At 46.7% G+C, this 16,723-nt stretch overlaps 5 protein-coding genes across 5 annotated transcripts; 2 read left to right on the top strand and 3 right to left on the bottom strand.

The window, feature by feature from the left end:
- The first annotated feature begins 698 nt into the window (after window positions 1-698).
- On the top strand, window positions 699-3,580 carry BDV59DRAFT_87645 (protein kinase domain-containing protein). The gene is made up of 2 exons (XM_073697257.1): window positions 699-797; window positions 898-3,580. Exon 2 carries the CDS (start codon window positions 1,068-1,070, stop codon window positions 3,222-3,224), a length of 2,157 nt encoding a protein of 718 aa, XP_073552065.1. The 5' UTR covers window positions 699-797; window positions 898-1,067; the 3' UTR covers window positions 3,225-3,580.
- Window positions 3,282-3,782, bottom strand: BDV59DRAFT_87706 (uncharacterized protein). Its single transcript, XM_073697258.1, has one exon. It carries the CDS (start codon window positions 3,626-3,628, stop codon window positions 3,338-3,340), a length of 291 nt encoding a protein of 96 aa, XP_073552064.1. The 5' UTR covers window positions 3,629-3,782; the 3' UTR covers window positions 3,282-3,337.
- Window positions 3,783-3,935: 153 nt separating this feature from the next.
- Window positions 3,936-5,751, bottom strand: BDV59DRAFT_191014 (kinase-like domain-containing protein; the record flags this gene model as incomplete). Its single annotated transcript, XM_073691838.1, has 5 exons — window positions 3,936-4,230; window positions 4,291-4,885; window positions 4,935-5,113; window positions 5,167-5,378; window positions 5,440-5,751. The coding sequence occupies 5 exons, from the start codon at window positions 5,749-5,751 to the stop codon at window positions 3,936-3,938; spliced, it is 1,593 nt and encodes a 530-aa protein (XP_073552063.1).
- Window positions 5,752-10,766: 5,015 nt separating this feature from the next.
- On the top strand, window positions 10,767-12,498 carry BDV59DRAFT_191013 (major facilitator superfamily domain-containing protein; the record flags this gene model as incomplete). The annotated part of the gene is made up of 3 exons (XM_073691837.1): window positions 10,767-11,601; window positions 11,651-11,906; window positions 11,973-12,498. 3 exons carry the CDS (start codon window positions 10,767-10,769, stop codon window positions 12,496-12,498), a joined length of 1,617 nt encoding a protein of 538 aa, XP_073552062.1.
- Window positions 12,499-13,491: 993 nt separating this feature from the next.
- On the bottom strand, window positions 13,492-16,245 carry BDV59DRAFT_209561 (non-ribosomal peptide synthetase; the record flags this gene model as incomplete). Its single annotated transcript, XM_073695409.1, has 1 exon — window positions 13,492-16,245. One exon carries the CDS (start codon window positions 16,243-16,245, stop codon window positions 13,492-13,494), a length of 2,754 nt encoding a protein of 917 aa, XP_073552061.1.
- Between the last annotated feature and the right edge of the window lie 478 nt (window positions 16,246-16,723).

Here is a 16,723-nt window from a genome sequence, read left to right as displayed (position 1 = left end):
TCGACGCCACATTGCTTTTTCCCCGGTGCAGCCGCGGAGGAAGACGCGCAGATGGGGAGGATGGACGAGGATGATTTGCCTGGAGGCGTCTGGACCAGACGACATCTCACAATGCAGATTGTTACTGATCGAGTCTTGAGTGAAACAGGAGAAGAAGAATGCATGGGTTGTATGGAGTATATAGAGAGAGAAGGAGAGAGATGTTGTTTTGAGACTAGTGCTGGATCACGTTGTCCTTCCTGTTTGGGCTTATCAATTCGCTTCCTTTTGGCTTCTTCTTCGTCCTTCCATCTACTCCGTCCACTCCATGATTCTTCTTTCCCTGCTAGGATTACTTCGAACCCCCGAATCCTTCGGACTCCATCCGTCTCCACCGTTCCAACCTGCCAACCTCATGGGAGACTTTCTCCCCTCCTCTTAGGGCTCTGAACCGTTGCCACGCTGATGCATCTGGCCGTTCCTTTCCTTTTTCTCTGCCCATGCGCGTATGACCCCAAGAATGGGTCACCTTATCTTGTCATGAGCATATCCGCCTGACCCGCCTCGCTCGGGGTGGAGCTCTAACGGTTCGCCGTAATCATAGACAAACGGGGGAATAATAATCTTGTCTCGCCCTCTCAGTCCCAATCCCTTTGATCTCCGCTCTGCAACGACCCTGGTGAACTATCGATTGGCTTCCAATAATGCCGTGAATATCCCTTACTGGACAGTGGTTGATAAGCCTCGTGTCCACCAGCAGAGTGATCCGTCCATTTCCCCAGCCAGGAATCCTCCAATATTACTCAGTTTCCTGTTGAGTATGATTTTAATTAAGACCATTTGCTGCTTCTGATTTTGGATTTTGGGTTTGTTTCTCTTTTATTGCGCGTTCATTGCCACTGACTGACAGCCGCCAAGATCAATCAATGATTGTCCTGTACCTGCAGTAGACACGTACCTACTTCCTACCTCCTGGCCGACATACCGGAAATTGTCTATATAATCTCCTATATTAAAGCCATTGAACGTCCGTTTGTCCAGTTGCAGAACTAATCACTCTTGGCTGCCCCATTCGCCATGCGCCCATCATGGTCACAACTTCTCTCTGGTGGCCCGAGGACCGGGTGAAAGCAACCCTCTGTCCCGAATACGTCTTCAACAACCTTCCCTCTCATCTTTTATCCCGGCTTGTGGCGCCATTGCCATGGGGAGAGGGTCTGACCAGCGAGACTTACCTCGACTGGATCCTAGCAAAGGCTGGAAGGTTCTTCCTGATTCTTGTCGATATCGGGATCCCGGACCGTATCTTCGCATTAGTGGACGAGTCCTTTGATGACTCGGATCTTCCCATCGCAGCACACAGCGTGCATCGTCTCAAGCTTTCTCCTGACGCACCAGACTCCACATTGGAAGAGAAGTTCTTCCTTGCACAATGGCGGTTTGTCGTCCGTGGAATTCGCGAAGGTGACCATGTGAAGTACACTGAGAACGAGGGCGTCCCGGTGGAAGTACAGCGTACCGATGCGGCGCTGGCGAGGGAGGGTGTGGAAAAAGTCATCCTAGCTGGGGCAGTCTGTCGGGTATGCCTGCGGACGCAGATCACCATCGGTGGTGCGCCTCATTTTTTCGAAGAGGATGAAGTCATGGAGGAGATCCGCTCCCTGCGGCGGCTAGCCCATGACCACGTCTATTCAATATACGCTTCCTACTTTGTCGACACCACCGTTTGTGTCCTCTTTTCGGGCGTTTACGAACGCACATTGGCGTCGTTTCTGACCGACTTGCCACAAGCTTTCAAACGCCATCCTAAACCTCAACGTCGTGAGATTCTGGTTAACTGGCCGCATTGTCTTGTGAGCGGACTCGCGTGGCTGCACGCTCATGGTCAAGTGCACGGTGCAATTCGCCCATCCAATATCCTCATCGATTCCGACTACAAGATCTTCCTCGGGCAATTCGAAGCACTGGACACCTTGCTACCACCGGTCAAGGTGGACGACATCGAGGCTTATCAGTATGGCTCTCCCGAACGTTGGGTGCGTTCAACTACCATACATGGAGCGGGCCCCCAGCGGACGTCGCTCCCATCAGGAGGACGCACATCCCGGAAGCAATCAACTCATCCATCACGACTAAATCTCTCCATGCTAAGGAGCTCCCGGCAGATGGATACGGGCCCCGTCAGCCCTCGCCCCGAGTCGATCGTTTCTCAAGGAACGGCCATCCGTGTTGGACTTCCCAACTCACCTTCTCGATTATCCTACGCATTGTCTTCCTCCTCAGGCTCTAGTGATGGAAGCGCTCGCAAGCGCGGTTTTCCGTCGATAAAACATCCTATCGTATACTCACCGTCAATCACCTCCTCCAACTCTTCAGGTTCATCTACTCGCACGGGGCCCGGGTCACTGAACCCAGTAGGGTATCCATCTTCCGGCTCTGCCGCAAAGGTTCAAGTGTGGCAGTCGCATCAGAGCGACCCTGAAGCGTCGGACGTCTTTTCCCTCGGTGCCATAATCCTGGATATATTCACGCATATGTGCAAGCGCAAGATTTCCTCGTTTGCTCACCACCGCGGCGCCAAAAATCGAACTGCCGGACGTGGCGGCGGCGTCGCCGACTGCTCCTTTCATCTGGACCGGAACCTGGCCCAAATTACGTCGTGGATTACACTCCTGGATTCTGACGCGAAGAAGCACAAGGACCCTGTGTTTGTATCTATCCGACCGATGTTATCCGTGGTGAGAGAGATGCTGAGCAGACTCCCTACCGCTCGTCCTTCGGCCTTCCAGGTCGAACGGCAGTTTGGGACAGTAATCCAGCAACTGAACGGAGCTGCGAGCTTACACTGCGTCTCGCACATTGAAATTCGTGACCCCAGGTCCCAAAGCCCGTTCCGCGCAGTAAATCAATCCGCCAACAACAAACCACAGCAGTTGGGAGAACCTTCGCCTCGAGAAAGTCCGCTGTCCACAGCCACGAGCAGCCCGTTGGCCTCGGAATTCTCCCCTGTGGCTCATGCCGGCTCAGTGACCTCAAGCTTATCTCGAGAGGCCTCTTTGGCCAGCTTTAGTCTCCCTGACTGGACACGGGCCTACTCCCAAAGTAGCGATACCGAGTATGCGAGCAGCAGCGGGTACGAAACTAGTCTCGACCATAATCCCTGGCGCGACCCGGATCCTGTGCTGGGTCCAGTGTCGATAAATGATCCTACGTGGGAGTATAGGATCGCCGTTGGAGACAGATAAAGGGGTTTCCACCATATCGTCTAATGTCTTATGATTTATCAGATCCTCATTCGTTGATTTATTTATCTCCTAGTTATACCCATGAACAGTGCCTATCTAAGACCAGCTCTCATTCATTGTGTGATATTTTTGTACGTTTCTATGGCACGACGGTTGGATATTCTGATGGACCATGTATTCCGGTGGCTCTTCCATTTCGGTGAGGTTTCTTGAACTTCGTTGATGCTATAATCTCTCTTCATGTATAATAATTTGGAGATATAATACCATGGTGAGATGTGTTTCTGGGGAATACAGATCATAGAGGAGTGATAGAACGGTTCCATCGACAGCCGGGGTTTGACATGGCTTAAGATAGTACTAATATAACAGAGAAAAAAAAGATGCATTGGGTTTGTTAACATACCCTTATTAGCAACCCCCCCGGAGTGAATTGCACCTGAAGTAAAATCCAAGTAGGCCGTCTAAAATTTTCAATCAAAAGAAACCCGCCCGTGCCGTCCTGAGGCATGCTGAACTGTTGCACCGGGTGGCCCTTAGGCGAGGGCAAAGGAAGCACTGTTTTCATTCTCTGGCCACCGTTAGTCAAGGACCGTCACCGTTGCCATCCATTGCAAATCAACCCGCCATGACATCACCACGATACCATTAGAATCTGACGATTTGATATCATTGTTTGGAAACGAGTGCCTTCACTAAGAAGAGGTAGCCCTATTCGCTATTTTTCAATTCTGGTCTTTCAACCCACTGCGTTTGCTTTTTGAAATCTTCTCTCTCCTTGCCTGTCATAGATTTGAGTCCAGTCTCTCGCAACTCCGAAAAGAGGGCGAGAGCGTCGTTATAGAGGTTTTTAGGGGTCCACCCATCCTGAGAAACAATAAATGATACAGAGTCCCAAAAATCTTGGACATCGTTCCACCCCTCACTTTCTTCTGAGTGGATGCGAAGCTCATCCTCAGTAAAATGAATAGGACATGGAAAGTTGAAGCCAAGTTCATTCCAATATCTGCAGCCTAATTAGACCAGGAACAAGCTCAAAATCTTCTGGGATATCGAAAGCACTTACTTTTCTATTCGAATCAAGGATTCTCTTAAGGGCAGAATGTCATCGTCCCAAGTATCGCCAACGAACTGTATTGGTTCGCACCTGGTTCGACCATGATTGAAACGAATAACTTTGTTCAAAAGAGGTACTTCTTTGACAATCTGCTTTTCGTAGAGGTAAAGAATTATAGATCTGCTCATCTGTTCTCTTACCCTTTTTTTGTCATCAGGTTCAAGATCTTTAAAGTTTGCGGGAGCCTTTAGGATAATATCCCCATGATATTCAACAAGCCGTGGATGGCGCGCTTGCAAGATCAAAGGGCCAGCCCAGATTCCTTGCCAGTCTATCACACCAGAGATACGCCCATCTTGAACAAAGATATTCGCGGAATGGAGATCGGTATGCCATATATGAGGGGCCACTACAACGCGATCACTTGGAAAGAGGTATGGAGCAACTTTCAGGTACCGGTGAAGCAACGAAATATGACTGCTGGGAGAATTTTGTGTTGTAGAGGTTATCAAAGGGTCATCCGGCGGCTTGGGGACCGCATACTTTGCGATCCATTCCAGCTCTCGATGAGCTAGGGAGATGGCAAAATCCTGCGGATGTTTCCCTTTGAGAAGTTAGGAAAGAAATCGAAAGCAAGACAGGAAGATACCTACATGGGCCGCGGTCTATATTCATTGCTGCACGTTCTTTCTTCCAATGGGCCCTTTCCGCAACCGGGCCGATAGCGAACCGACGCATCACTGTGTTTTTGACATCCAGCGGCAAGTCACCAACAACTTCAGCTGCTGAAGCGCCTGGAATATTTTCGCTAGCATAGTACAGATTGCCATAACTACATCCCCGTTAGTGATGGGAACGTGGGCAAAGTCGGCGAGAGCGCCAGACCTGTTGAAAATACGGAAGCCATTTTTTTTCTCCAAAGACGTCACATCCTTCATTATCGTTATCTTTTGCTCCAGAGAAAGATCCTCCCAGATATCGTCCAGTTTTACTCCAGGCGCTTCCTCCATAATTATGTATTCGGACCGAACCGGATTATTCGCATCAGCACTCCAAGCAAATACTTGGGTGGTCGGGATTTCCAGAATGTTACGTGTCTGTCATCACGTTAGAATTGACCAACTAAAGATCTGGAGAAGAAATGGGCATGATTCTTACAAATTCCATCGTTGCGACTTCGGAAGCTGTCATGTAGTATCGGGGCCCTGCAATAGGATGAGGAATCCTAGCAATTACATTCATCCCGTTGTCCATTGTAAGCTTGAAAGTTTTGTTGAACGAGCCTTCGGCCAGTTTCGTAATTTCAATGCATTCATTTGCCCCAGCGCTGCTCGCAGCTACTTTCTGGAGTTCAGGTATGTTGAAGGGAGAAAATCGGTCGTGAAGTTGCTGCTCCTCATCCCAAAGCCAGCGACCGCTGGTGTAGTGGAAGAAGTCCGTACAGGACTGCTGCGCGCTCGAGGAGCTCATTCGTCGAGTAGGAGGTTTGTAGGTTGAAAGGAGTCCGGAAACTGAACCCCGTAAGGGATCCTGATGAAAGCCTGATGCAGATAAACCCAAGAGTCTGGGTGTGCCAGCTGCAAAGCGCGTAAACCTGCTCGATATCTTCATGCCCGGTGGCCCGACTGTTCGAGGGAATGATTCCCCCCCTTTTAAGGCGATAGTAAGTGGGGAAACAGGTGAGGCGCACCACGGACCAAGTGATTTGCGGGACTGCTTGCTGAATATTTAGGTCGGAGCCCGTGCTCTTCCGTGCCGGCGCTTACTGACTTGGCCTAATCCGACGACGAGTTCAATCCCCTATCATTCGAATGTGCGATATGTTACCACAGAAGCAAATCCTCGACGTGCCTCTAGTCTGTTGTCAAGCGGCAACGATTGTCGTGTTCAATAATAGCTCAAATGAAGTGCACATAATGGCCAATAATGGGTAAAGCAAAGATTATTGAGAAGGGAGCACGGGAGGGCGATTCCACGTGATGACGTTGTGCCAGGAACCAGGAACGGGTGTTCCGAGCGTTGTGGGGTTCTATGGAGATCATGGATGATCGGCTTTATGCTTGCTTATACAATCATTATCGCACAACCAGCCTCATGGCCCTTACAAGTCCAGGAAAGAGAGTCCATGTTTGGGTCCCTAGAACGACTCCAGTCTTATAACTGTTGACTATGGAAGTGTCAATATCTCAGGCCGACAGGGCACCCATTCATGCCAGAACGCCAGATATCCTGAACCCCCAGCTCGGTCTATGACAGTATTAGTACTAGCAGTGCTGTTGGGTTCGAAACGAGGCTTAGTATGGGAGATCGTTAATCGCTTCTCACTCTTCTTGTCTTCTCTCCGAGACCGTGCTACCCACACGACAAAGTCGCGATTGTCAACGGCAACGTTATCGTCCAGTATATCCAAATATTTGGCGATACCTTGAATGTGCCGTCAGGATCGCGCCAAATGTGAGCAGCGTAGCCACACTTGTGCCTTGCAGGTAAATGGCACCGAGAACTGAAATGGCTTTCATCGCATTACTGTCGCTCTTCCCGTCGATCGCGATTGAAGGACACCAGCATGGGCGTGATCCCAACCAAGGCGATTCGGATGAACATCGGGAGGACTGCTGGAACTCGGGGAGCCGAAAATGGTTTCGATGGTCTGAATGATGACGATGAAGGATGGTTCGGCTACTTTTGCTGCGGTGCAAGCTCTACAAGAAGTAGCGCTGGCTCTTATAAGCCAAAGCTCATGCGGCCTACCAGTCGAATTACCAGCCAGGCGTAAGAAGACCCAGTTACCTCACTACAAAGTAGAAGCGTTATGTCCATTCTATATATACATTCATTATATAGCTCAGTTAGGTTAAAGTCTACACAGAGCCCTAGTATATATAAAGATAGGTCTTTACCTATCTTTAGAAGTGCTAAGTGGGTAGAGCTAGGTTAGGCTAAAGTTCTTCTTAGTAAGGGATATTTTATCTCCTAGCTATTGGCAGGGGATCGGCAGTTACGAACCCTCTTATACAAAGGACAGAACACTTCGGAGATTACGAACCCATTCCACTACCTGCGTACCAATATCACACGGTAGTATATAAGGCGGAGCTACAGAAATATAGCTAAGCCTAAAGTATTTATATAATACTTATAGGCGGAAGCTCTAATACTCGATAAATTTGTAAGGCGAATAGTAAGCGGTTTATATTCGTATATAAGATACGTATAGTTTAACTATATCTAGAATTTATCAAGGGATAATATGAAGATTTTCTAGGTCTCGGTTAGTTAAGAGTGATATATACTAGTTTTCTGTTTACTCTCTAAGGTTGTTTAGATATTTATACGTAATGCAATAGAATCGTGTCGGTAAGAAATACTAAGTAAGCGACTGTAATAGGCTAGAAAAGAATACGTCGTAAAAGGACGATATTAATTCTGCTATACTACTGGAATAGGTCTAATTAGGCCTGATTAATCGTTAAGAAGAGGTTCTTCACAAGAAGGGCTCTCTCTAGAGACTACCTTGTTAATCTGATAATTCTAAGTTGGTTAGGTTCATGTGGTCTTGCGCATAGAATCTTATTTACGATAAGATATACGTGGCGCCCCACATAGAATAGTTTTCATATCGCATATCAAGACAGTTGATGCTTCCTATTTCGTTCATTGCCTAAAGATGCCATACTCATGGCCATATGAATCACATTCATGAATGCACCTCATTGAGCCGCACGTCTTACCCAAAGCCAAGGGACGTTTGGTGCCAGTCTTGGCAGCCTGCCGCTTCACCAGAATCAGATGCACACCTACTTTATATACCATACAGTTAGTTCTCTCACGAGGCGCATTATTATTCGTAAAATACTCCCGCATATGTTGGGTATATGTTGGGCTACTTCAATTTGGCCAGACCGAGTTGAATATCAGATTGATTTCCAATCTATCTGATTCAATACGGAAGAAATTCCGTATACGAAGGTCTATTGTCTACTACGTTTCTCTCACTTGGGGCACGTATATGGGACAGCAGGAGCACGCACGAATGTAATGCGGACGGAGAAAAGAGGAAAAAAGGACGAATCGGCGGGCGCGAAACTCGATTGAACGTTGAGTGGAATAAGTCCTAAGGACTAGACACGACACTGGCTTAACATGGAATACTACCAGCTATGAAACTCCAAGTCTAAGCACGCAATTTCTTCGATCTCAGATATATATAGTCTGGCATCGCCTCTCGTACATAATGTTCGATCATGCGACCAATATCGTCCCCAAAGTCCGCCTTCCATTTCGCCGCTTCTTCATCGATATCTATACGACCTGTAGCCTTTGAGGGATCGATCCCAGTCGATCCATTAATGGTAGATTTAAATTCCCTTACTTTCGGGTGGTCTTTTTGCTGTTCGTCTTTTTCCCATCTGAACTTAAGTCTTTTGCTATCAAGACCAATAATATCGCAGAGCGTCACTACAACAGTAGGATGAGTGATGATATCATCCCCATCAAGTACCAAAGGCCAGATGCTGCAACAGGTGCATGCTTCTCGGGTTGCATCATGGCTGTAGAACTCGTATAGTCTGCGCGTCCACTGTAGGGTCATTATATGCTGATAGAATTTTCGCCTCCGATCGGACTTGGCAGATTGTTCACCTTCAGCCCGGACTGTTGCCCGATAGTATGAAGGGAATGCGAGAGCTGGATGTCTGATAAGAAAAATAGGCTTCCACGTTCTTAAAAAGTCGTCCGAAAAAATAGTTTTGTTGTTGGCAGATCGTCCTTCAGCGGTCGGCTGTAATTCGTTCAATCCATCCAGCACCCAAGGCGTCTCATTAACAAGACCATCCTGACCATGTATGAATCTTGTTTTCTCCACCGGGTCTGCCAAATAATGCGCATGCTCCTTGACCAAGACGATCTGATTCGATGCTTCAGCCTTGTTTATAAAATGGATCATCTCCTTGAAACAATCACTCGTGCTCTCGATTTCTTTCCGCTTCTGGTCGGGTGTTAGCTCTGACACGTGAATGTCTGCTGAGCCGAGATCATATCGTAGAAGTTGTAACGGAAGGAAGAAGTAGCCTCCATTTTTGCAAAGAGCGGCGTTAGGCTGGTCCTCAAGCGCCAGTATTCTCATAAGCAGATTTGAGGCGGTCCGGGGATATGTCAGCAGATAGTATCGCTGATAATGCTTGTGTGACTGCATATTCTCTGTCTGACCTTGCACTTCGTGGTTCAGAATGAAGGGCGATGTCGGCGGATTCTAAATGCGGCGTCATACCACGAGAAAACCTAAGTGAGAGATATTTCAACCGAAGTATCTAGCTCTCAATTCTCAACTTCTCAAGATTATATACTACATGGAGGAATCGTCCAATCTACACAAAACCGTAAGGTGAAAGTTCGCCGTAACCTTCGTGCAGGAATGCGCGGCGCCACCCACAAAAACAAGAAACCTGCAGGAACACCAGGACTTTCGGACGAACATCAACAAGCGGTGTGCGTAGGACGGCTAAGAGGTCTCTGTCTGTCGCCTCAGACACCCTGCGGTTGTTACGTGTGGGGTCTACAAAGCCTTGCATAATCTCATGTAGCGCTAGAGACATTGTTCCAAAGGAACACGGAGGTGCAGTAAAACTTGCATATATGCATGCCACATACAAGCATAATCGCAATAAAAGGATACGGCCACACAGGTTATTTTCGGTTGATGTGGTTCAATAGTTAGCATTATTATTTTAAGTAAAGCCTATTCTTCCCAGCATGTGTCTTCATAGGAGGATTATATTGACAAGAAAACTAAAAGGCCGGTCTAGTCAATATGTTTATGCAGGTTCTTTTGTGCTAACCTGTGAAAACGAATAATATCTGCACAATCAAAGATTTCGTTGTCCTGCGTCTCTGTAAGGAAATCCTGGCGACTGATGTGTTTGCAAACAGCACAGACAGCCCAAGAACAGGGGTTATCGTTTTGCAATCTTGAGAATATCGCTCGTAGATCCTTCCCCTTTCGATTAGAGTTTGATTCGGACACCTCCCTGCAGAGATGAGAGCCCTAGATTGCTTCAAAAGTTGCCGCGCAGCTTAAAGTCTGGTTACAATATCCGATATACTCTAAAGGCTTTCATTCTGATACTATTTCAACTCAAGGAGTGAAACACTGGCCAGCATTATCCTTCTAGATGCTCTTGTTTTGTATTATGAAGGTTTCTATTCGAGCAAAGCAGCTCCTTACTCAATTCTTTCTGTTCTTGTTCCACATGCCGTGTTCTTGTAAAATCATGCTCTTTCAATGTGCCAAGGAATGTGCTTGAGGCAGCCTTTAGCGCGAGACGCAACATAACGTAGGAGTTGGTCAACTGATTCCTTGAATTGTAAAGGGGTCGATCTGACAAAAACAAAATAAAAATCTCTGAGAGTACTTTAGGCCATAATATTTGACATTGTCCGATCTAATTTACTACCATATGCCCTCCTATCAGAGGGATAATGCCCAAATGGCGAATCAACAAGCTGCGGTGAGACCAATGCACGATCAATCAGATTCCTTGCCATACGGTCAGCTCCTGGTTATTTTAACAAGTTTAATCCTGTCCCAATTCATTACACTCGTGGATCAAAATGGTATCAGCATCACGCTTCCCACTATTGCTTCGGATCTCAATACACAAAACACAATTTCCTGGGCTGGCACATCATCGCTTATCGGGAACACTATGTTCTCGATGCTATATGGCCGGCTATCAGATATATTTGGTCGGAAAAAAGTGTATTTATTTGTTTTAGCCGTACTCTGTGGTGCTGATCTTTTATGCGCTTTCTCACAAGATGCCGCAATGTTCTATATTGGTCGAGGATTAGCAGGTACAGCAGGTGGGGGTATAATGTCTCTTAGTGTGATCATCGTCTCTGATATCATTCCTCTCGAATATCAAGGAAAGTATCAGGGCATATTAGGTGCATTCCTGGGATTGAGTAATTTGCTTGGCCCTTTTATTGCTGCAGGATTTACCACGAAATTGACATGGCGAGGATTTTTTTGGCTTATTGGCCCATTGGCCTTATGCTCGCTAATGATGGGTTATTTCATTCTCCGAGATACTATCCCAGACCATGAGGATGGACCGTGGGAGAGCTTGAAAATGATTGATTATCTTGGTATTATTACTTCTTCCACAGGGGTTGTTTTCTTGCTCCTTCCCATTTCGGGTGGTGGTTCTTACTTCGAGTGGAGCTCTCCAATGATAATTACTATGCTTGCTATTGGAAGTTGCGCGCTAGTCGCTTTCGTCTTCGTTGAGTGGAAACTATCTCGGATGCCTATGCTTCCCGGTATGTCCCATGGTTGTATTACAGCATATACCGGATCTAACTATAATAGTCGAATGTCTGAAGAATAAAGTTATTGCAACCATATTCTTACAAAGCTTCATGTTCGGTGCTGCATATCAAAGTTATTTATATTACCTTCCACTCTTTTACCAAAATGTTCGAGGATGGTCCCCAATTATTTCCGCGGCACTAACAGCACCCATGGTAACCGGCCAATCAATAGGGTCTATTGTTTCTGGACAATATATAACCCGACGGCAACGCTACGGAGAGGTAATATGGGTTGGGTTTGGTATTTGGACAGTGTATGTTTTCCAAACCCCTAAGAAAGATAAGCGTCGTTTATAATCTAACCATAAAATAACGTGTAGAGGGTCCGGCCTAACAGTCCTATACAACCGAACAATCCATCCTGGCGCTATCATCGTTGTCGGAGGTATCGTCGGAGTCGGTGTAGGCTTCGTGTTCCAGCCAACTCTATTGGCAGCGCAAGCCCATTGCAGGAAAGCCCAACGTGCGGCGGTGATATCAAGCCGGAATTTCTTCCGTTGTCTCGGCGGTGCCTGTGGTCTTGCTGCATCAGCTGCCATACTCCAAAGGAGTCTCCGTTCCAGTCTGCCAACGAAGTATCTACATATCTCTGATTCTACATATTCGCGTCCGTTGAAATCAGATTTTCCACAGTCGGATTGGGGGCTGATCACTGAGGCGTATATGAAAGCATCGAGAGGCGTCTTTATCCTGCAGGTCCCATTGGTAGGGATTTGCTTTATTGCATGTCTTTTGATTCGCGATCGTGGCATGAATAAAGCACATTTGGACAGAGAGGAAAGACCTTCGGCGGGACAATCACGGGAACAACATACAGCCGCAACAAAAGAGAAGGCGCTCAGGTAATGAATGCGGTCCGATTACAGGAGAAAAAATACCTCCTAGGGCAAAGACTGGGAGCAGGAGGCTCTACGCTATGTGCAATTTTTCATTATCAACAGCAGTTATAGCACCAAAATGACAACCAACCCGACCCCGCTACAAAGAGATACTAGTGAGAAGACTTGAACGCTAACCCACATAAGGAAAGTTTACCAGTAGATTTCGATGCATATGCTTTTATAGGGACTTAACAAGCTAGTGTGATTAAGACAACAGCAATATGAGGTGCTCACATGCCAAGCTAGGGATCTGTTGTTGGTTGCATTTAGAACAGGAGATGAAAAGGCAATTGATAGCCTATGGCTCAGGGGTAAGTAGCCCTACGCTTTGTTTATGCGGGAATTAGACAAAGAAAACATCCAGAAACAAACGATCCAGCTCACCTGAATTGCTGCACTACCTCCTGTAGGTCAAAAGGATCTGATTGATAGATTGAACAAACGATACGAAGGTATACCATATACCGCCTTATTAACTTCTATCTTTTAACTCGTGTTCAAATTTAGGGAGCGGGAGGATATAAAAGAATGCCCACTTCATGTACTAGGGTGGTTTTTGTGTTCAGTGGTGGTGTACAACTGTCATTCGTAGGTATACTTTTGACGATGCTAGTGCAATCCTCTCTGGTCTTATCACAAGTATTGACCGTCATTACAAATGACGTTTCGCACGTACTTCATTTATAGGGCTTGTTCTAAACATCTCAATCCATTAGAATACCATCATGTGAACAACTTGACCAATAAGTCCAGGTTTCAACTGTTATGGACTTGGGTCAAATTAATAACTAGTCCAATCTAGACCACCGCTTTTTACCTGCTCATCCTCATCGCAATAGGCTGAAAAATGGCGTTCTTCCCACATCGGCTATAAAGGGTTCCACCTCAATGCTTGATAGCATTTTTCATGGATAGACCCAGGCCCGAAAATGGGCGCCGGCCTATATCCAACATGGGTTTAAAGCCCTCGTGCGATTAATGCCTCGTTTAAAGCTCTATGAAGAACCTGCACGTTATTTTGGGCGAATATTTCATGAAATTCCCCTGGGATTTCCCAATACCTGATTTCGGTCCTTGAGAAGTCTTGCCATGTTGTAAGGTTGTCAGCCCATTCTTGCCTGGTAGCCCCAGATCCTCTCAATGGCTCCGAGTAAAATACATCCATGTATGGTACATCTCCCGTAGGCCTCCATGAGCCACTTATGTTTTGCATGTGACACGCCATGTCTGCCCATTGCTCCAGCTTTGTAGCGTCAAGGCCCAGTGCACCTACACGATTTGCATCCGCTATCTTAATTACACAGGTGATGGCCTCTGTTTTTGACATGCCTCCCAGCTCCAGTTTAAGCCTGTCGATGACTTCGTAAGTTATAATTCCCGTAAAATAGGATATATGCAATAAGCAGTCATGCCACAGGACATTTCGCAACCGGGAGTTAACAAGCGGCGCACGGTTTAGGCAGGCCAAGAATTGTACAACGTCGCCCCCTTTTTCCAAAGCCAGAGCTAATTCATATGCAAGCAATCCACCAAAAGCGTATCCAGCTACAGCGTAAGGCCCGCGGGGCTGGTGAGCTTTTAATGCTGTGTAGTACGTGCGTACACATTCATCGATGCTAACAAAATGTAATTCACCTGGCTTTGTTCCACGTGCTTGAAAACTGTAAACAGGCCGATCGCTGATAAGCTGGGCCAGGTTCAAAAATGCTAGAGGATCTCCTGCTGCATGGTGAATCAGCCATAAAGGTGTTCTGCTACCTTCCTCTCGGAGCGTGACAACTGGCGTGTAGCTGGAATGATCTCGCAGTGCCTTTGCCAGAGCACGTGTGGTAGCATGAGCCAAGATTGTCACCACTGGAATAGGTCTCTGTAGACCTAGTCTCTTTTGTATGGCTCTCTGGAATTTTATGAGCTTCACAGATGTCAGACCCAATTCGACTATGTTATTATCCACGCCGATACTGTTTGTAGGTATGCTGACGATCCCAGCAAGCGCCTCCACTATAGCCTGCTCGGTTTCATTACATGGAGGTGAATAGACGAGGCTCCGGTACTCCTCTAGCTTGACAATGTCTTCTTTTTGTTCACCTATGTATTCGCCAGACACCAGGGCGGTCCGTATCTGGGACCTTGAGATCTTTCCCAGTGATGTGCGCTCCAAAGTCGGCAGAGGAAGAACATAGGGTCGGGTATTTGTCAGCAGAAAAGCAACTTTTGTGATGGCGTTCATGGTGTCAAAGCGAGCTTTAATGTCATCCCAAGGATATTCTGGCACATAAGCCACACAAAAGCTCTCAGACTTCCCATTAGGTGGACGGTATGAAAAGCATACCAGTTTTTCTGGTGTGATACCGGCCAGGCCTGTTCTTTTAATACAAGCTTCAAGTTCGCATGGGCTATACTTCACACCATTTATTGAAACGAGCTCTTTGGCACGACCTGAAAGGTTAAGCATTCCAGATGTATCCAGAAATGCTTTATCGCCAGTTTTAAACCATCCATCAGGGGTAAATGATTCCCGTGTCGCTATGGGGTCATTAAAATAAGACTCAAATACGATAGGGCCGCGGACTTCAAGATTTCCCACGTCGCATGGACCAGACACATTTCCATCAGGCGAGGTAATGCGTACTTCAATACCCGGAACACATGCACCGACTGAAGCGAATTCATAACCATTCGCCACATCATGCTCAGGGCAGGAGGTATTGTAAATAGCTCCTGCACAGGTCTCAGTCATGCCAAATCCGGGGACTATGATATTTCTTGGGGCCCCGTGCATGCTTAGGAGCTCAGAAACACGAACACATGTATCAACAGCATTTGCCTCACCACCGGATAATACATATGAGAGACTGTTAAGGGTAGGAATTGATTTGTTGCCAGTCGTATCCTCCAGGACACGCTGCAGCTCGCTAAGAAAAAAATCCGGGACAAACGTCCTTCCCACATTGTGCCGGTGAATGAGATGTAGGAAGGACATCGGATCTGATATAAAATCTTCCGAATGAACATGGATCTGATTACAGCCATCGAAGATTGCGCCCATGTGACTTTCAATAAGACTAGCGGCGTGATCCAGGCGAATCCAGTTCAGATATGAGGTACCACGTCTGAGAGGAAATGTTGCAGACTTTCCTGCTATGGCAGCCAGGATTTGTGCATGTGTCAAGCAGACAGCCTTGGGCCGCCCAGAGCTACCAGAAGTAAGCATCAGTAGCGCTATATCTGACGGTTTCGGTTGAAGTGGGATGGGAAGCTTCGGGCCAGGAGCATGATTTAGGTTATATATATTTTCAACGCTAATAATGGTTAGGGGTGAATCGAAGGGAAGATCCTGCTGTAATGCGGTGCTCGTTAAGCAAATGGGCTTGTCAAGCAGATTGTTTAGATGGTCCAAGTGCCTCTTGCAATGGTCATCATCCTTTGGCAATGCAGTCGACATGGAAGGGATTCCTCCTGCATACAATATAGACCAAAGCCAGACTATATTGTCAAGGTAATCATCCAAGTAGAGAATGATGATTGTCCCTTTCCGAAACCATGGCGTGCTTTGCAAAACTCTCCCATTTCTGCACGCCTGCCGGTGCAGATTTTCGTAGTCCAGCTTCTGTGGCGGATTCTCGAGGTGTCCAGAGTACGAAAGAATACCGCAGTTGCTATGAATATAGGAGGTATTATGAAGGAGATCGACAAGATTTTGCAACGTCATTTTGTATTATATTGGCACGAAGATGTTGATGAGGATTGCAGAATGTCAAGTAGAATCGGACTTGGTAAATCAGCAAAGGCTGGATGCTCCCAGATTGTTTTTAGGAACCTTAAATAGCAAATTGGAAATAAATTCCAGCTACTAACTCTTTATTTGCAACGTCATAGGAAAATTTATTGAACCATCTGGAATGCAGGGGGGGGGGATCTGTAGTACTCAATGGGATCTGCCATCTGTAGATGAAGTTTCCTTGCTTCATTCATACTGTATTGTCGTTTGTTATCTTTGTACAACCCAGAATAGTAGTATGAGTGACTCGTCTGCAGTTTCAGAACTGCAAATTTACAACAGATCTATACCTTATAATCCCGAGAAAGACGCTAAACCGCTTGGCAAGCGAAAAGATTCTAGATTTACCGGCCCCGAATGTATTATTACTATATTCGTGTCTCCAATATCATATAAGGCCACGTAATCT

The sequence above is a fragment of the Aspergillus ambiguus genome (genome assembly GCF_047715705.1).
Source record: "Aspergillus ambiguus strain CBS 117.58 unplaced genomic scaffold BDV59scaffold_3, whole genome shotgun sequence".
NCBI lineage: Eukaryota > Fungi > Ascomycota > Eurotiomycetes > Eurotiales > Aspergillaceae > Aspergillus > Aspergillus ambiguus.
The sequence above is the reverse complement of the archived record's forward strand: the minus strand, read 5'-3'. Positions and strand labels throughout refer to the sequence as shown.